This window comes from Eptatretus burgeri, chromosome 14 (genome assembly GCF_056783735.1).
Source record: "Eptatretus burgeri isolate ZD-2024b chromosome 14, Ebu_testis_v1, whole genome shotgun sequence".
Lineage (NCBI taxonomy): Eukaryota > Metazoa > Chordata > Myxini > Myxiniformes > Myxinidae > Eptatretus > Eptatretus burgeri.
This window is the reverse complement of record NC_140974.1, coordinates 4,079,064-4,100,479: the sequence shown is the minus strand read 5'-3', so window position 1 is coordinate 4,100,479 and position 21,416 is coordinate 4,079,064. Positions and strand designations below refer to the sequence as shown.

The 21,416-nt window shown below is 43.7% G+C and overlaps 1 protein-coding gene across 5 annotated transcripts in view; it reads right to left on the bottom strand.

The window, feature by feature from the left end:
• Positions 1-21,416, bottom strand: part of LOC147012574 (astrotactin-2-like) — a 954,475-nt gene that overhangs the window by 434,088 nt on the left and 498,971 nt on the right. For all 5 annotated transcript variants that reach the window (XM_085853556.1, XM_085853558.1, XM_085853557.1 and 2 more), the window contains one exon: positions 13,071-13,145. In XM_085853556.1, the coding sequence (XP_085709682.1) occupies positions 13,071-13,145 (75 nt within the window). The remainder of the gene's footprint in view (positions 1-13,070; positions 13,146-21,416) is intronic.

Sequence of the window (21,416 nt, the reverse complement as noted above, 5' to 3'; positions counted from 1 at the left end):
CTAATGACGCCATAATTATCATTAAAACATTCCACATGAGTAATCACAGCAATGGTGAAAATTTCATCTCGATCCGACAAGCGGTTGCAGAGAAATACACGAAAGTTCTGCGTGGACAAACAAACAAACAAACAGACAAGCCGGTAGGCGGACATGGGTAGTCGCCTACCCAATAGAACCTGACGCGATGGGCCCGTTCGATGGGGAATGACCTGAGGATTAAGCACAAGAAAATTCATGATTCCAGTTTCAAGGGTTAATGCTGCAGATTGTTTTTTCGTTAAAATACCCCCACATTTAGAGGTTTTTCGGCCGTTGCTAGGCAACTGAGGGGTCTATAGCAACGGTTCTTTCTCACACATAACTAGGACATACCATGAACCGACCATACCAGTTTCATGTATATCTGACTCATAGTCTCTGAGATATAACGAACTTCATTTTTTTTTATTGTTTTCGACCAGGGTTCATTCAAAGTCTATCTTTTCCGACAGTTTTCATAGGATCCAGCTGTAAATTTTTGACAATATGGCTGAATGTACTGCCCATAGTCGCTCATGGCCCAATTTTTGATTTTCGAAAAAATAAATATTTTATGATTTTTCAAAAATTTCAAAGTCCCGTTGCTGGGCAACGGCGGTGTCCATAGCAACGGTTCTTATTTGCACACAACTAGGTCAAGGTATGAACCTACCAACCAAGTTTCATCGAAATCGCCATTGCATTAACGGAGCACTGGACTGAGCAGAGGGACAGACAGACAGACAAACATATCGACGGAAATACTGATAATAAGGGTAGAAAGAAAAAAAAATCTCAAAAAAAATTTTTTGAGATTTTTTTTTTCTCGACTCAATCGAGTACCCAACAAACGGACCCAAACGCAACATCCTTCGGCAAGGGTAATTACCGTACTTCCCCATTGTTTCAGGTCGCTCACCTGCATTTTTAAAATTCATTTCTATTTTCTTTTTGAATGTTGTCCGACGATTCTGCGATTTTTCCGGTGTATTGGCTTCGATAGCAATCGGCACACAGAATTTCAGCTTTCTATGTCACCCTGAGAGCAACGATCTTTATTATCAGTCAGTGAGTGAGTAAGTGGTGAGAAAGATATATATATATATATATATATATATATATATATATATATATATATATATATATATATATATATATATATATATATATATATATATATATATATATATATATATATATACATATATATATATTTATTTGTATCTATTGTTGACATTAATAACAAATGATTGTAGTATCCAGGATATTGTAGCCGATAATACTAATCATCCAGTCGCTCTACTATTATTTATACCTCTTGTAATGCTCAGGATGTGTTCCAGAAGAGTGACTGCTCGGTGAAAATAGCACGTTAAGAGGTCCTTATGACATAGTGCTTATGGAGATAGGTTCTCTGAGAGTGTATGTTTTTGTTAAATTATTTCAACTTACTGACGGACTCATCAAGAGCAAATTTTTTCGAGATAGCACCACGTACTCAAACATTCCTAAAGCCTGATCAATGACCAACAGTCGTAACACTGTCATAGCTGCAGTACACTGTAAATGATTTTGATCATAATTTTAATCAGCTTTGTTTTCTTTGATCGATTAAACAGCCACAAGATCCGAGTGAAGTTTCTTCCAAATGTATATTTGTTATGCTTTTTCTACACCGTTTAGAATCAATCTGAATTTTGATGTCCTCTCTTGACACCTTCATGTTGTGCTTGGGAATTTAGTTGGAGGTGTTTGAACAGTCAGGGCTGTGCGAAAACTCAGACAGGCGCTGTACTTTCTTTGACGGCAAGAAGCAGTGCAGGATAAGGATGTTTGGAGAAATCTGATCATGAATGTCACCAGAAGTCAGCCACAACCTGATGGAACTAGATAACGAGATAATGTGGATAGCAAGATTATATTTTCTGTTCACACTTTAATTTGGTGGAAAAAGTATGTGGAAGACGTAATTTTAATATATTACATCATTCCATTCTATCATTACTGCCTTGTTTGCATCGTTTTTGACATTGTCCTACCCACATACAGTACATTTGCATTTTTCTTTTATCGTCCTGGCCTCTCTGACAAGGTCGGAGACGGGGGACGAAAAAACGAGCACCGTCTGACCGACCGATCATCTCTCCATGTACTTTTGTGTGCGTGATATTTCAAAAAACCTTGAAGATTCAGCTTTCGTATTGCAGATATACAGAACATTCCTCATGACATGAACATAACCTGATTATATCACAGCTGTGATTGGCTGAATTGTGTTGCCATGACAACCATCTCAGAAAGTTGGATTGTGTAGTTATATTTCAAAAACTGCTCAAGATTTAGCTTTCATCTTCCACAGATCTATTCCTCGTACCATCCAAAAGGCAGGGAACCTCGAGTATCAGCTCCTTATTATTTTTAGTTGCGTCACCGACGGTGGAGGGAAGTTCCATATTCACCCCCTGTTTGTTTGTTTGTTTGTTTGTTTGTTTGTTTGTTTGTTTGGCTGTGAGCAGGATATCTCAAAAAACTTATGGCCGGATTTGGACAAAACTTGGTGGATAGTTTGGGTGTGTAACAGGGACCAATTGATTGGATTTTGGAGAAGATCTGGATTCGGAGACGAGAATTTTCGTCTTGGGACTTTTGGAGCAATCTCAACTTAGGCCTCAATGTCATGGTACAGTATAACTATAAGTGGAAACAATAACAGCCACACATTGTGCACCAAAGCAGTGGTGCTTCACGAAGTTTGACAGTTAGGGAGGTCAATTCTTTCTCACCACTTAACGAAGTCAGTAAGTGCTTCGGGAAGTCCATTCATTCGATCATTGGTGCCACAACCCCACCTACACTTTGACACTTGACCCTAACTTTGCACTCTTCCTCATTGATGGTTTCACCTGTGAGAAGAGAACCAAGGCTAACCCTCTTCATGGATTCAGAGACACAGAATGTGTTCGTATTTCCCCAGGACTTACAGATCAACAAAAGGTAAATTTACTGGACCTGATGCTCGAGCAGATAGCAAATTACTGCACCGTTATATCACAAAACTCTGGTTACTTGCTTCAACATGGTAAACCATCCGCCTCCATTACGGTTTCCAAGCCACCAGTGCCCACCGGTGGGCACCGGGTGGAGGGGGCAGAGGAGGAGCTCCTTGTGAGCCAACAGCCATCCATATCTAGTGCCTGACTGTGTGTGTCGATGTCCTCCTGCAGTTGGGTTACTTCTTATAAGGAGGTTGGTGGCAGGATTTGCACTCCGGCCACCAGAAAACCCTTCATTCCGCAAAACATAACAGAAGCATAAAAAAATCTGAAAACCCACTCCGTGGGAGTACCTCCTGTGCAGCTTCCCTTCACAGGGCAGTTCACTGGATGACAGGATTGGGGAAAAGCCGATGGGACCCCCAATCTTTGATGATAGGAGGGAAACCACAGGGTAAAATTCCTTGGTCAGATTGTGGGAGAGTGTGTCGGAGTGGTGCTGAGGTGTCGTCCACCAGACGGCGGTCTCCTTGGGTTAACCTGAGGCGGTCCCTTTGGGTGGGTGCCAGGAATGTCCCATCCCTAAGAGAGGATGATCACCTGTCTCTGTTATCATCTGAGCTCAAGCATTTGGATACCGGTATTGCAGCTCTCTCTGAGGTTCGGAGACCAGATTGCGGCGAGATCATGGCGGGTGGTTACACCGACTATTGGTCTGGTCGCTCTGATGGTTACCATTCCCAAGGAGTTGCTGTAGCTGTGTCCAATAAGCTGACTCCAATGATAATTGAGGTAACACCGGCGCACGAGCATATTGTGAGACTAAGGATTCGTCACTCCTTCGGTGTCATTTCCCTGGTCTCTGTTTATGCTCCGACTGAAGCGAGTGATCTCACGGTGAAGGGTGCATTCTACTCCACGCTCGAGTCTGTGGTTGATCAGTGCCCCAGGTGAGATACACTTGCATTCTTGGGGGATTTCAATGCATCGACTGGAACTGATAGGGATGGTTATGAGGTGTGTGTTGGTCCCCATGGGTCAGGAACTATGAACCAGAATAGCACCAAGTTCCTTGACTTTGCAGGAAGTCATGGACTTAGGGTGGCTGGTTCATGGTTTCAGCGCCCACAAGCTCATCGCTGGACTTGGTATTCCAACGCTGGCGGTGTGGCAAAGGAGATTGACCATGTGCTCGTTGATGGTCACTGGAGGATGATCCAGAACTGCAGGGTCTACCGGAATGCTCAGTTCCTCAATACTGACCACAGGGTTGTTGTACCAACTCTTAAGTTGCAGCTTAAATCCAGGAGAATGGTACCATCCCAACCTAGTCTGGTCCTACGCTGGCTACAACTCGTTCATCACAGCCTACCACGTCTTGTGAAGCAAAGGTATGGCACTGAGCTCAGATCACACACCCTGGCATCCAACAAGCCTGATATTTCTCAAGCCTTGGATTCACTGCTCGATGAAATTCACACATCTGTTGATGCCAAGGCTCTTCGTGATGCCACTTCATCCTTCCAGACGGTTTTGCCCCCACCAAACAAGACCAGACCCCATAAATCCTTCACATCATGCACATGACAGGTATTATGCATATTATGCAAGCAAGCCGGACAACCATATCGACATCTTCTCGGAAAATGTAATTTCCTGCCAGATCAAGACCGCCAATACATGGCCAAGACTCATAAGGTAGGTGCTCTCCTCCAGGATGATGATGAGGTCATCTTGGATGCTTGTTTGCACGAAGGGGATGAGGAGCCCACTGATGGTTTGCTGAAATTAGCTGCACTCTATGTACAGATTTGTCAGTCACACGACTTACACATTCTTGGAGCATCGCGCTATTCGAGTGACCACTGAGAGTGGAGCCACAGGCAACATGGTTCGCGCCTCCACAGCGAAAAGACTCAGTGTCTCCATCAAGAACTTATCTAAATCTACTCACCAAGTGGATGGTTCATCTCATTTACAAGTTGTTGGTGAAACACAGTTCTTTCTGCCCAGATACCATCACAACCTTACCTTTGAGGGCCTGGTCATGGAGAAGCTTGATGTTGAGGTACTTGCAGGCTGTCATGGAAACCAATGACATGTCAATTTGATCAGCGAAACACCAAGTGCTGGTTGGTGACTTCTCCACTTACGTCTATGGATCCCAACTCCAAGCTTTCTCCAACTCATGCAAAGTGAGACGAGCCCATGTCCTTCATGCACCGCCAAGGTCAATAACAATCTTGTCTTGGGAGTTTATCGAGATGACCATACCTGATGATCTTGCAGACCTCATGACATTTGCAGTTGAACCATCCTCAATTCCTTCAGAACCAGGGTGTACCGAATCATCTCACACTTGGCCTCCACCACATATTTTGAATTGTGTTGCTGACAAAATTTGAATTAGGAATCTCACATATGAACTACAAGTCTTGTCTCACAATGTGCATTTCGCCCATGTATGACCTGTCTTCACCCCTGACAACCAAGATTCACATCCTCCCCAGGACGACATGACACGGCCGGTTACAAAGCAATCCATGCGAAAGCACCATCAGCTGTTTTCAGAGTCTGTTCTTGTGGACCCAGATCACAATCTGCCTCTTCACACACATACTCAGTTCCATACACTCCTTCAAGAGTATGACGTCTTTGATCCAGCTTTCCTGGGTTACAATGGCAAAGCTGAACCCTGAGGCTCATGTCAACAGGGACCTGTACCACCTCCACAAAACAAAGGTCCCCTTCCCCAGTGTACCAGATATGATGGAGTTACAACAACAACAAAAAAATAAAAATCGATGACCTTGAAGACCTTGTGGCCTTCATTCGACCTGAAGATGTGGGAGTCACTGTGGAGTACCTTAACCCATCATTTGTGGTGAATAATCCAAATGGGGGATTCCGGCTTGTCACAGCATTCGCTGATGTTGGGCGCTACAGTAAACCTCAACCTTCACTCATTCTGGATGTTAACTCAATCTTATGCAAGATTACCCAAAAGGGCTGACCAATGCCTTTTACCAGATTCCATTGGTGCAATCTTTAATGAAGTACTGTGGAGTGGTCACACCCTACAAAGGTGATCGTTTTTACACTCGATCTGCCATTGGCATACCTGGATCCGAAACTGCCTTTGAGGAAATGACATTCCATGTACGAGGTGATCTTTTAGAGGGGGGAGGGGGGGGTGTCATCAAGCTTGTAGATGATCTCTACTGCAGTTGTAACAGTCTGGAATAACTTATTCACAACTGGAAAATGTGTACTATATGCCCTGTCATGATGTGATCTGCACCTATCTGCCCCAAAGACTGTCATCTGTCCCAAGATGACAACTATTCTGGGAAGGACTTGGTGTCAGCGCACCTTGCAAGCTAGCCCACACCATGTGGCCACTCTCTCTACCTGCTCTCGACCAGAGAAGGTTTCGGGCATGAGATCTTTCCTCGGAGCCTACAAGGTCAGGAGAGTCCTTCTACAATGGAAAGGATCAAGCGGATCGACGACCTCCGCACAAGTTTCCAAATGGCGCAATGTGCTCTTGCATCCACTGAAATCATTACCCTCCCTCGACCAGACGGTCACCTCTGGGTTGTTACAGGCAGTGCTGTTAAGAAGTATGGCATCACATCCACCCTGTATGTGGCCCATCGCAATAAACACAAACTTGCTGGGGCTTGCAGTGCTGAACTGCGTGGTCGCCAAATCACATGGTCCATCACAGCTTCGAGCAAGCACTCCAGCCTCAACATTGTGCAGTCCAAGCACCATCCTTGTGCTCTCACAAGCAGCAAGCCATGTGTACAGGCCTCAGAGACTATGCAGAGGAGAGTTTTCTGCTAGTTCACGGGTCATTACCTTCCTTTCCACAGTCAGTCGCTCCCACGCCTCTGTCAGGCACCTCGCTGGATCTGTGAATATTCCTTCGGGCTTTGCAGCCCACAATGCACATGAATGTGAAGACCCCACATGCTAAGTCTGTGACTTCGTACATCACACTCCAGAGGTGGTCGGCATCTCATTTGTGGCTGATGTTATGAAGCATGACCGACAATTCGTTTCAGTCGAACATGTGTGTGTCACATCTTACACAGCTGCTTGCACCATTGCCAATGAATGCCATGACACCTTAAGGGATGCTTTCCTTCAATTGTGCATTGGGTTTCGTCCACCGGATGATCCCTAAGCTGTCATATGGGCTGATCCTGCCCCTGGGTTCTCCACCCTGTTAGGAGACAAGCTGTCTCAGGAACACCGCATTGCCATTGAGCTCGGGAGAACAAAAAAACCGCAGCAAGAACCATGGTAGCAGAGAAAGCGGTACGGGAACTGGAGGACGTGCTTCTCCACCAGGAACCAAATGGAGGCCCTGTTACACCTTTGACCGTGTCCATCATCATTGCATGACTCAATGCGTTAACAATGCTGTATTCTTTGCATCCCTGGATTGGCCTAAGACCTCGTTTGGTGAGGAAGCTGTTTGCATTTATTTAGCCTGGGTGTCTTTGTTCATCCCTATGTGACCCGGTTAATTGATGCAAGAAAAAAATTTGATGTTAAAAGGGAGAGAAAAAGAAATAGGTCACTGCATTATATATTCATGGCCCTTAGTGGGGGGATGATCCCTCTGTGGGATGAAAGATCCCTCGGTGGGGTAAAAGATCCCTCTGTGGGATGAAAGATCCCTCGGTGGGGTAAAAGATCCCTCGGTGGGGTAAAAGATCCCTCTGTGGGGTAAAATATCCCTCGGTGGGGTAAAAGATCCCTCTGTGGGGTAAAAGATCCCTCGGTGGGGTAAAAGATCCCTCTGTGGGATGAAAGATCCCTCGGTGGGGTAAAAGATCCCTCGGTGGGGTAAAAGATCCCTCTGTGGGGTAAAAGATCCCTCGGTGGGGTAAAAGATCCCTCTGTGGGATGAAAGATCCCTCGGTGGGGTAAAAGATCCCTCGGTGGGGTAAAAGATCCCTCTTAGCTGTAGCAGTGCGTGCAATCACTGCACACAGGCGGGGCTGCCATACTTATAACTTCACCTTAGTAAACTATTTTCAGTTGTATTTCTCATACCTATTGGGCCGGGAAATTCTTCCAGGGCATCCACACACACAGAATGTACTGACTCTGTGATGTACACCTGTCAGTTTTTGGGGTTTTTTTGTACACATTGTCGAGGCTCATATGAGAGTTAACACACAACGCACAGCAAGGGGGGCATGAGACAAGAGGGGCGGGAGAGAGAAGGACAAAACAGTGGGGAACAGAGACATTAGGAGATCTGTGGAAGGGAGAGGGATGGGGCGGGGAACATGAGGAATAGAAGATGGACATTGCAGGGACTTTCAGGAAGGAAAGCAGGGAATTTGAAGGAGGTGGTTTGGGGTAGATTAACGGGGGTAGAAGAGATCGAGGTTTTGGATGGGGGAAGATAAGAGGTGGTGGTGAACAGCTGTTTTGAAGGCCTGGATGGAAGAATGGGATTGAAGAGAGTGTGGGAGTTTATCCCAAAGGTGGGACAAAAGAGGATTGAGTGAAGGTGAGCAGTGATTCGTGATTTTGGTAGTTTTGCCAGAAGGGTTATGCTGGTGGACCTTGAGCGCCCTGTGTAAATATGGTGAGGACATGTCACAGAAAGAGTGGGGGAGGGGCAAGACCGGAGAGGAGATGGCAGAAGACAGAAAGACCACCTACGTGGTTTACTCCTTACTGCGGTGAGAGAGTGAGAGGCCCAAAGACTCAGCCTCATCGTGAGAGTTACCATTGAACCGAAATGCCTTGGTTTCCACAGCGTGAAGCAGAGAAAGGTGAGAGGCAGGAGCACCAGCCTGGAGGGGTGAATGGTACTCCATCAGGCTGCGGACGAAAGCTTTGTTGTGGTCAGGAGCTCAGGTGGGCCGAGGAAGAACTTTGCACGATAGGGGATTCCCAGTCGACGACTGACTTTGGAGGCGAGGTTTGAAATGTGGCTTTCCCAGGAAAGATCATGGCAGATAGTGAGACCCAGAAGCTTGAAAGGACTTCTTCCAGAGGATTGTTGAGAAAGTAGATGGGGCGGGGGAGGGGAGTTCCAGACAGTCCTTTCGGAGAGACATATTGAGAGTGTGAGATTTGTCAGGGTTGAAAGACATGTTCCAAGTGTTGGACCAGTTTGTGTCTTATCCAGATCTGCAGAGAATGAAGAGGCTGCTGCTTGCCAATCTGAGGGATGACAGATGGTATGGCAGAGGGTGGAGTCATCAGCAAGGAGATAAAGAGGATTTTCCAGAGAGTCGGAGAGATCATTGATGAAAGCAGAAAAAGAACAGGGCCCAGAACGAGGAACAGGAAGAGCAGATGATAGGAAGAGGAAGACAGGAACAGTCTTCCTGGACAGGAAGGGGGGATGAAAGAACTCCATTTAGGGCCACACGTTGACTGTGACAGGAGACGAAGTCTGTGAGCCATGAGTGGAGATGGCCTTTGGTACCATAGGAAGAGAGTTTGCTGGGCAAGGCAGGGTGCCAGACTGTATCAAAAGCACACGATATGTCTAGGGAGATGGCTCTGATTTCATGTCCGGCATTGAGGACCTCCATCCATTGTTGGGAGAGCAGGAGCAGCAAGTCCAAGATAGAGTGACCTGGTCTGAAACCAAATTGATGATCGGAAATCAAGACATTGGAGAAGAGGAAGGATTTAATGTCTGAAGCGATGATGGATTCCATAACCTTGCTGATGATTGGGAGAAGGCTGATTGGTCTGTAGTTGCAGGGATCTGGTTTTGCACCTTTTGTATGCAGGGCAGTAATGTTTGCTGATTTCCAAGCAGATGGCAGATGATCTTGAGCAATTGAAAGGATGAATAGAACAGAGAGAGGGTGAGCAAGCGCAGAAGAGCAGGTTTTTAGGACATGTTGGCTGATGCTATCTGGACCGATTGCAGAATCTGAGTCGAGGTTTGACAGCAAGCTCTCAACTTTGTCCTGCAAGATCTCCACTAAACAAGATTTATATGCAAACACCGAGTTTAGGCATTCAGCCTTTTCACGTGCGGTATCAGCAGTGCGGCCATTTGAGGTAAGGGAGGGGATGGAGGGGGAACATACACCAGAAACAGATTTGATAAAACACCACCAGGATTTTGAGGAGGGAGAGAGGTTTGAGAGTTCAGACTTGAGATGAGAAAGATGTTGTTTTCTGGCTCTCCTGAGGGTAGATACACACTTGTTCCGAGCTTTATGGAAGGAACTGAGATTACCCTCAGTTGGGTTTGCTTTCCTTGAGGCAAAGGGAAGTTGTTTCAGGACTACTGCGTCACCACAAGCTTCAGTGAACCAAGGGCGGGAGGAAGGGTTGGACAACTAAAGAAGAGAGGGGATAAATCTGTGCATGAGGGAGAGCAAGTTTATTGGAAAGAATTCCCAGGATGAGTTGATGTTGGAGAAAGTAGTGATAGGAGATCAGTCTAGAAGTTTGATGGCTGTTTGGAGACCCCGACAGTCAGCTTGAGTGAAATACCAGACTCGACGGCGGTGAGGTGGTTCTCCAATAACAGCCAGAGAGATGTCCACTTTGACAAGGACATGGTCAGAAGAACCAATTGGAGCGAAGGAAGAACAGCAGATATTTTCAGGGTTATTTGTCAAAATCAGATCCAGAAGAGATGGAGTACCATTGGTTGAGATCCGGGTCGGGAAGTTGACCGATTGAGTCAGTCCAATGAGTCACAGAAGTCTTTTGCTGATGTGCCATGGCAGGTGAGAGTGGTACTCACACCCTGGCATGATGACATGATGACAAATGAAGTCACCACATATCAGGAAGAGAGAGTTCGGATGAGAAGATAGAAGTTGGTCCATGTTTTTGGATAGTGAGGTGTAAATGGAAACATCACTGTTTGGTGGACGGTACAGTACACATATAAACATGAGGTGGGAGTGGAGGGAAGCCGCAGCCAGAGGTATTCCTGGGGGTGTGGGGGAGTGAGGGCAGTGCATGGAGAGTGAGGAATAGAGTCTTTGATGAAGAGAGCAACTCCTCCAGCAGGATGAGGCTCAGGTCTGTTATACCGGAGGAGGGAGTAACCAGGGAGAGATACTTGGGAGTCAGAGACGTCTTGAGGGATGAAAGTTTCTGTAAGGCAGATTATGTTTGGTTTGTCAGACGAACCTGTATGGAAAGATCTGTCAGGTTTGAGCGAAGGCCCTGGATATTTGAGGTCCACACTGTTAATGAAGAGGGAGGGGAGGAGGCTTTGGGTGCAGGGGAGGGGAGGGGGAGGGGAGGACAAGGGAGGAGGGGGGGAGGTCAGGTGAGTTGTTGAAAGAGTGTGGGGGGTTGCAGAAGAGCAAGGGGAGGAGGCCGGATGAGGAGTAAAGGCTCTGTGGTGTTGGGTTGAGGTACAGTGGGGAGTAATAAGATAGGAGGCAGAAGGCAGTTGAGGATTTGAGGAGGAAGAGTCATGAGATGGAGAGAGGGCAGGGGAAGAAGGCAGCTTTTTGGAGGCAGATAAAGTACTACTTGTATGGGATAAAGTACTACCTGCACAGGATGAAGTACTACCTGCACAGGATGAAGTACTACCTGCACAAGATAAAGTACGACCTGTACGGGATAAAGTACAATTGATTTGTATGAAAACCACTTGCTCAGCATGAGCCGGCTCTCCAAAGAAAGAACACCAAACTGCTCCGACTACAATAATGCCTGTTTTGTCCATTAATGATTGTTTCTAACGACTTTAAGAGTGGTCTCAGACATGAAAACTGCTGAAGTAGAATGGTAGGCGATTGCGAAAGCTTCATGAGTCAACCTTTGTTGACTTTTAACAGATTTTTTGTTGCGGGCAGCACTTAGCCATTTTTCCAGCCCACCTTGGGATACACGGTATATTGACTAGCTGTGTTAGTCATGCAAAGGTTGTAAAAACAGCACACATGCACCTGGCACAAAAGGAAAAAAAACAAACAAGGAATACACACGTAAAGAAACAGAGACACAGGAGGACATCACTCAGAACATCATTCCTGTGACATATCACTACGACTGGAACTCAATCAAAAAGAAACTAACACAGTGGTGGTGGGGGTGAGGCACAAGGGGGGAGGGTTGTCATATGTGGGAGGTGTGGAGCTAGCGAGAAGAGGTTAGAAATGGCAAGGGGAAGGGGACTGATGGGGAGATGGGGAGGAATATACAAAACATATCAAGACACCACACATCAACCATACGCAACAGCATTTATGAAAAATGAAAAAAAAAGTTTAAATATTCCAAGATGCAGAGAACGCAGTGCAAAAACACACACACACACACACACACACACACACACACACACACACACACACACACACACACACACACACACACACACAGTATTCTATCCCCTCAAATTCCAAATATTTATCCTTCATGCCAAGGCCAAGATGCACGTCCACACGATAAACACATCATCCTACACCTAAAGCCAAAATGCAGTCATACATTAAACACAAGCATCGAGGCCTGTAGGCCAACGGCACATGGTCATGCAAGATAAACTTGCTGTTTCTGCTTTCAGGCATGATCAGCAAGATACAATCAGGTTAAAATCCAGTGTTTTTACAAGGCACCCTGTCTAGTGATTGAAAGAATGTTACATGTAATGTCCCAGGAGGGACAAACACTCGGAATTAACAGCTATATAAGTACCATTCGGTCATTGTAATATTGATTGCAAAAGAAAGAGAGGCAGAGAAACCTCTTCTGAGCTATAATAATGAACATCCCCTGAAAAATTCGTTTGCAAAGATCACAATTACTTATTGAATATCGCATAAACAACCACCATGGATTAACCATAGAGGATGTCATACCCATCCAGGCTCAGAATAATGGACAGGAAGAACAGTGCAGAGGAAGAGGAAACAACACAAAGGGATGATGTGATGGAAACGGCTGGGTAAGGAATTGATGGTGCAGCACAAGAAGAGTAAGGCAAGTGATAAACGGTTGATGAAGGGGGAGGAATTAGGAGAGCAAAAGTCAATGGAGCATGAGGTCGAACGAGGAGGCCAAGAAGGAAGCAGATTAACCAACCGGAAAATCTTGTCTGAGGGTTGCTCTCCGGTCACAAGGTCGTACCCTCTTTCAAACGTAGTGTAGGGCCAAGGCCTGTGGATAAAAAGACGTTTTCAGTGGAATCTATTTTGTGCGGGAAGGCAGATAATCGGCACATTCATTATAGCTTTTTTCCGAGCCTGCTGGTATTGGCCCAAGCAATGCACGGTATAAGTTGCAAGAGTAAAAATATACGATATGAACTCTCACAAGGATCTGATATTGCAGCCATAAGGTAGTGAAACAAGAAACAAAGGTTATATCCAGGAGGCAGACAGATGAGACAAACACGAAGACATATTATCGAAGTTGGCTGTAACTGTGTAACCACGTGTAAGTCGGAAGATGGTGCTCGGTTGATGCAACTTTATTCCAACTGTAAACTAGAAAGAGGTGAGTAAACAGCATCACAATAGAATTGGTCTGAAAAAGCAACCAATGGAGAAACGATACGATTTACCCTCGAGAGTTAAACTGCTTCATAATGAATCAAATTTTCTTTGATGTTGCACATTAATAAATGTCAAACGTTTTTTTTTTTTTTCTTGCATGTCATCATATTTCCCACTGGAGGAAAGCTCCGAGGTTTGAGAGAATGATGAAAGGCAATCAAAGAACCCAATCGTGTCTTCTGCTGGACACATATTTACAAACTGTTCTGTGGTATTGTAGTTTGAACTCTTTTGCTGAGTTGATGAATAAACGTGACATTAATGACTGATGTTATGCGTTGGAAATGAGTGCAAAAGTCAAAAGTGCTGTTCGATTGAAAGACCAGGTATGAGATTCAAAATGAGAAATAAATAACAAAATGCCAGGCAGTCTAAATGAGAATTGTTCCTCTAATTTAGCAAGTAAGAGCACTAAATAAAAGATTAAGGAACCGTTTTTAGATGGATAAAGACTGCGGCTTATTTGTGGGCATTGACAAGGCAAATGGTGAACGTTCGAATGTGAATTCAGTAAAACTTACACATCCAATGATGTTCGCATCATTTATCTAATAATGCAACTGAATAAAACATCATATTTAAATCCCATAATGTGACAACAAATTATTAATAAGGATGTTATTATTATTATCTTAAGAATGTCTTGGGGTATTATTAAATGTTACGTATGAATTTTTAATTCTAACTTAATTATTATTAAGTATTATTAAATAAGGAATCTTAAGGAAATAAGGAATTATATAAGTATTATTAAATGGGTATTATTAAATACTCTTAACTATGAAAAGTAATTTACATATAATAAGAATAACAAGTGAAAAACTGACATAAAATGTCATAGTCCGCATTGTTTTAGTAATATTTCTACATGGAGTTAAAGGGCTAGCCCAAACTTATGTACAACAAAAATAGCCGCCAGTCTACCAGTCGGCTATCTTTGATCAGATCGCAAAATAAAGTGAAGTGTAAGTGTCGGCCATCATATACTGTGCGTGTGCCAAGTTCGAACAAAATCAGACTGCATGTCTGGTGGCCATTTTCTTACTTAAAAGTGTCCCCAACCATTTCTCAGTCAGCCATCTTGGAACTGATTTCGAAAAAAAATGACACGCTGATGTAAGCCATCATTCTTTATTTGTGAACCAAGTTTGAACAACATCGGTAAATGCATGTCTGAGAAATGGTTGAGAACGTGTTCAACATTGGGTTTTTTAATAACTAAAATGGCCGCAAGTCTGCCATCTTGGATGTAATCTTTAAAAAAAATGAGGAGCGTATGTAAGCCATCTTTCTTTATTTGTGATCCAAGTTTGAACAACATCGGTAAATGCATGTCTGAGAAATGGTTGAGAACGTGTTCAACATTGGGTTTTTTAATAACTAAAATGGCCGCAAGTCTGCCATCTTGGATGTAATCTTTAAAAAAATGAGGAGCGTATGTAAGCCATCTTTCTTTATTTGTGATCCAAGTTTGAACAACATCGGTAAATACATGTCTGAGAAATGGTTGAGAACGTGTTCAACATCGGGTTTTTTATAAATAAAATGGCCGCCAGTCGGCCATATTAGATTTGAACTCGGAGGTAAAAAATGACGTGCAAATGTATTTCATCATTTGTTGTCTTTTTGCCAAGTACAAATAAAATCGGTCCATACGTGTCAGGGACATGGTTGCGGATGCACGGACGCACGCACGGAGACAAAAATCGAGACCAAATCCATAAGCCCCCGTTTCGGATTAAGTCCAATGGGGGTTAATAATAATTGATATTTTAACGATCACTATCAATATCTTCCATATCTATTTACAAAATTCATAACTCTCTTTAATCTTGTTTGCCCATAGCTGTGGAACAAACATAAGACAATGACACTCCTGAAGAAGGTTTGTCTCGATTGGTAAGTTCACACCCAAAATCTATCATTGTGCTCCAAGAAAGCTCCGCACTCGGTTTGCGAGTGGAGACAAATAAAGACCTCTATTTATGAAAAGGAACTCTTTTTCATTTTGCAGTATGCAGATATCAGTGCTGAACTGTTAAAAAATGCATCATGATTTGGAATAGATGGAATGCTTCACGCAGACCGAATTAAATGACAAGGTAACAGCAAGCAATGACTTACATGATTATATTAGTTTAACAAAGACAAGCCAAATCAAAGGACAGATGGCTAAACAATGTTCCCTCTGAAATATCACATCGTTCTCCAGCTGTGCTGGACTATAATAAGGAGGATATTGAATTTGTACCAATGTGGGCTGGCAGATCAAGAGCTGGCAGGGTTGCTCAAGGTGGCGCATTCACCTTAAAACTGTTTATTCTTGGTTCAATTCCCAGCCTATCACTAATAACTGTCCTCCGGTGCTTTGCTGGCAGAGTGTTGCATCAATGAGTGTGCTTGTCATTTGGAAGGACAGGTGTCCTGTCCGCAAGCATTTACTGGTGTCCATGAGCATACATTCAATATCCCAGTGTGCCTTTTACAAAGAGCAGGGTGTTATGTGCTGGCAGCCTGGAAAATTCCAAATTCTCAACCTAACTCAGTTCATAGAGAAGATGGGCACAGTCAAGTCTACTACCCATGCCAACAAGGTAACCCAAAAATCTTCATGGTCATGGTCATGGTACATGATAGATTGGATCAGGAATGAGATAATGAAATGAAAACAGAAACAATAAGTTCTCTATTGATCAGACATACTGCTGTCTGAATAGATTCAAACCATGCCCGATGAAAATAGCAACATCACTTAGGCTCGTAAACCATCAATGACGTTTTCACCAAATACTGCGTCTGAACAACAATAAATACACCACGAACCATCGGATTCCTTATTTAACTTTGATTAACACGTATATAATAAAAAGGTGGGGAAGATGTTTCTCTGGTGCAAAAACAGAGTAAGGAATTAAATGAGGATGCTGTATGTACGAATCACGATGTTCAAAAGGTTCTTCGTATTTTTTTGTCTTGTCGGATGAAATCAATGTGAGTGAAACTAATGCCGAGCACGGCATTAGTAGGGGATGTTGCATCATGATAAGAAGGGAATTTTTACAATCGGTCAAGATGGCTTTACCATATATAACGTTCATATTAAATATTTCATCATGTGTATCCCCAGAAGTGTTCTTTTCCATGAGTGTTCCTTATCCAACATACACATTACTTGTCCAGGTCAAAATGGGCCGAGATCTGTTTTGCTCATCAAAATATATAACATTCTCCAGAAGTTCCAGCACCTTCACAATGCTTCACCCATGGCAAATTTCCATGGATGCAGATAAAATGAAGTACACTGGAAAAACATCTGCAAATAAAATTGTGCCTTTTCGTATTTGTTTTCAATAAGACTTGAAAAAATATATCTTCATTTACAGATTCTTCTCTTTTTACAGACAATGGCACACTGACGATGCATTTTTTTTTTTAACCACATGGCAAAGATCCCACAATGATATGCGTATATGTATATATATATATATATACATATATATATATATATATATATATATATACATATATATATATATATATATATATATATATATATATATATATATATGGATCTTAACCCCCTTATTGCCATAGCAAATTGGTTTCAACTACTGAGGTTTTGAACATCGCGGCATTTTTTAGGAACGTAACCCCCACTTTATTTAAGGATTTGCTGTATGTTAAGGCCCTGTCACACCTTGACGATTTAGCCAGCGCATGCCTGACGTATGAAAAATTTGGCTAAAACGCTGGCACACGTCGAATACGTTATGGGTAAGTTTGTATACGTTAAGAGCATGCTGGCATACGTCGTAGTACGCTGGTATACGTCGTAGTACGCTGGCATACGTCGTAGTACGCCGAGCTGTTATACAAATTTTCCATGCTTGAAAATTTTTGACGTATGCCAGCGTATGACTCACACATTCCGCATAACGCTGGCCATAACTTGTAGGCACGTTACGTGATCGTTGACACACGCTACTTGTAAGTTACTGATAAGTGGAAACACGTCGAAGTAATGTTTAGCATACCCGGAACTTATTTCTAACCTATGAGTAACGTGTTGTAGGCATGTTACGCGATCATTGACACACGTCGACACACGTTACTTGTAAGGTACTCATAAGTCGAAACACATCGAGGTAATGGTTAGTGTCAGTGTTCCAGACTCCCTGGTTTTTTTTTTTTTCTTCGGGAAGACGGTGATGTTGACACTTCGATTTCTAGTGCGGTTATAATATAATATAATTAATAGGCTGCTGCTCAATGATTTAAATCGTAACCGCACTAGAAATCGAAGTGTCAACATCACCGTCATGCCGAAGAAAAAAAAAACTAAAAAAAAAACTAGGGAGTCCGGAGCACTGACGCTAACCATTACCTCGATGTGTTTCGACTTTGAGTAACGTACAAGTAACGTGTGTCGACGTGTGTCAACGATCGCGTAACGTGCCTACAACATATGCCAGCGTATGCGGAACGTGTGTCATACGCCGAGTACGTCGAGAAATTTTCAACATGCTGAAAATTTCTCAACGTACTCGGCGTATGACGACATATGCCAGCGTACTACGACGTATGCCAGCGTGCTCTTAACGTATACAAAACTTACCCATAACGTATTCGACGTGTGCCAGCTTGGTTCGGCAATTTTTTCATACGTCAGCATATGCTGGCTAAAACGTCAAGGTGTGACAGCGGCTTCACACTTCGACGTTAAGTGCGGTTGTGATTTGAATCGTCGATCCGCAGCCTATTAATAGCCTACGCCACGTGATCGTCGGCGATACGCTGCCGCGCGCTATGCATAAGTTAGACTATCGTTGGGCATAGGTTGTGAACGCCGCCAACACGCTCAGCATTCGTTGGTATAAGTTATCTATATGTGATTGAAACCTTCTGTGTACATTACTAATACGTTATGCATACGTCCAACATGTTATTATACGCCCAAAAGTTTAAAAAAAACATCGATAGTTCAGCGTACGCCAGCATTTTACATACATTTTGATACCTTGCCATACGCTGGGTAAAACGTCAAGGTGTGACAGCCCCTTTAGACAGTAAACTGTTGCATTCGAAACAACAAAACACTCGTAATGGGAGGTAACCGTACTGCGACTGGCCAAAATGAAATCCCACGATAACTCCATCGGAAAACAATTGGTCGAAACCCGCGATATTCAAACCCTCAAAACAAATATGCAGTAAACCCTCAAATAATGCGGGTTCTAATATTGCAGGTTTGGACCAATCACCGGCAACCTATTGTGTTTTGATTTAGTTATCGCGGTACTTAATTTCGGCCAATTGTGGTTTATGAGCTGAGACGAGTCATGGATTGCATCCGTGTGTACGATTACCTCCCATTATGAGCCTTTTGCTGATTATGTGCACACCGTTAATAGTATTAATCAGACCAGCATATGGGAACGAAGTTAAATTTAATCATGAATCGTCATCAAACAGGAAATGACATGTGGAGATCCTGGATTGCGAGATATACAAGATCCAGTCGACACACAACAGTTAATAACAGTGCCCAAACATAAAAGGATGGACAAAATTAGTTAAACCAAAAGGCAGAGAAAGGTTATGACATTGTGTGAAAAAAATATTGAGTTTTTCGATGGGTTGGCAAGAGGTGAAAGTGTGGTATCTGTGGGCCGCCATTACATGATCAATGAATGAACTGTGTGTAAACGTGAATCAAACATCCGTTCAAATGATCCCGCTCTGCAAAGCTCCCCCCTTTGCTGCTATAACAGCCTCCACTCTTCTGGGAAGGCTTTCCACTAAATGTTGGATCATTGCTGCGGGGATTTGCTTCCATTCAGCCACAAGAGCATTCGTGAGGTCAGGCACTGATGTTGGGTGATGAGGTCTGGCTCGCAGTCAGCGTTCTAATTCATCCCAATGGTGTTCGATGGGGTCGAGGTCAGGGCTCTGTGCAGGTCAATCGAGTTCTTCCACACCGATCGAGACAAACCATTTCTGTATGGACCTCACTTTGTGCATGGGGGCATTGTCATGCTGAAACAGGAAAGAGCCTTCCCCAAACTGTTGCCACAAAGTTGGAAGCACAGAATCGTCTAGAATGACATTATATCGTGTAGCGTTAAGATTTCCCTTCACCGGAACTAAGGGCCTAGCCAGAACCATGAAAAACAGCCCCAGACTATTATTCATCCTCCACCAAACTTTACAGTTGGCAGCTAGCATTATGGCATCTGCCAAACCCAGATTCATCCATCGGACTGCCAGATGGTGAAGCGTGATTCATCACTCCAGAGAACGTGTTCGCACTACTCCAGAGTACAATGGCAGTGAGCTTTACACCACTCCAACCGACGCTTTGCATTGCGCATGGTGATCTTAGGCTTGTCTGTGGCTGCTCAGCCATGGAAACCCATTTGCCGAAGCTCTTGACGAACAGCGCTTGTGCTGACGTTGCTTCCAGAGTCAGTTTGGAACTTGGTAGTGAGTGTTGCAACCGACGACAGACGATTTTTCAGCGCAGCACTCGGCGGTCTCGTCCTGTGAGTTTGTGTGGCCTTTCACTTCGTGGCTAAGCGGTTGTTGCTCCCAGATGTTTCCACTTCACAAAAACAGCACTTACAGTTGACCAGGGTAGCTCCAGCAGGGCAAAAATTTTCCGAACTGACTTGTTGGAAAGGTGGTATCCTATGACGGTGCCACGTTGAAAGTCACTGAACTGAGCTCTTCAGTACGGCCCATTCTCCTGCCAATGTTTATCTATTGAGATTGCATGACTGTGTGCTTGATTGTATACACCTGTCAGCATTGGGTGTGGCTGAAATAGCCAAATCCACTCATTAGAACGGATGTCCACATACTTTTGGCCATGTAGTGTATATACATATGTTATATTACATGTTTCTTTCATCCAATGCAAAAAGTTCTTTCTAACCAATGACTGACTGATATTAAAGTTCGGAACCTTCTGGGTGATGAAGAAAGCTGAAATTTTGTGTGCCGGTGGACATCAAAGTCAATACACCGGGGAAAATCACAGAATCATCAGAAAGCATCCGTAAACGAAAATATAAATAAATAAATAAAAATGCAGGTGAGCGACCTGAGACAATGGGAAAGCATAGTGATTTTGTGTGCCAATGGAAATCAAAGCCAATACACCAGGAAAAATCACAGAACTGTGGGAAAGCATCCGCAAATGAAAGTATAAATAAATGAAAAAAAAAATGAAAATAAATAAATGAAAAATCAAATGCAGGTGAAAGACCCCGAGGCAATGGTGAAGCACTGTTCAGATGCTTACACAATGTGTAAGCATAACCCACTAGTATGCAATATGGTTATTTCTGGCTGCTGTCGACCTTTCTCTGTATTTTATCGAAGCCCAGGAACCGATCCCCCTTTTCCCATTGGCCCTTGGTTTTCACTATCACCGCATTTTCCAGGAACGTAACCCCTGTGATATTTGAGGGTTTACTGTATGCATACATCTCCAAGAAGAGGTCATCCAACTGTAGGAGGACGTCTGCAGACACAGTTTAGGATCAGATATGAATGGCCGTTGGCTCACAAGGAGTTCCTCCGCCCTTTCACAGGTTCTGTTTTTAATCCTGCTGGGTGTCCATATCCATACACCCTCCTCACCAGGAAACCTGGTAGGGGGGACGGTTAAGTTACCAACAACATGACCACGAAACAGGTTAGGTACCTGTAGCAAGTCACAGATCTGATCTGGCCTGACATGACAATAGCTTCATCTGGTGGTTATAAACAAGTCCTGCTAAAGGTGGATTGGTCAAGGTCTCTGTACCGCCAGAATGAGATCAGTCATGTGGTCGCCTATCGGCATGGAGTTTAGGTGGCTCAACAGTTC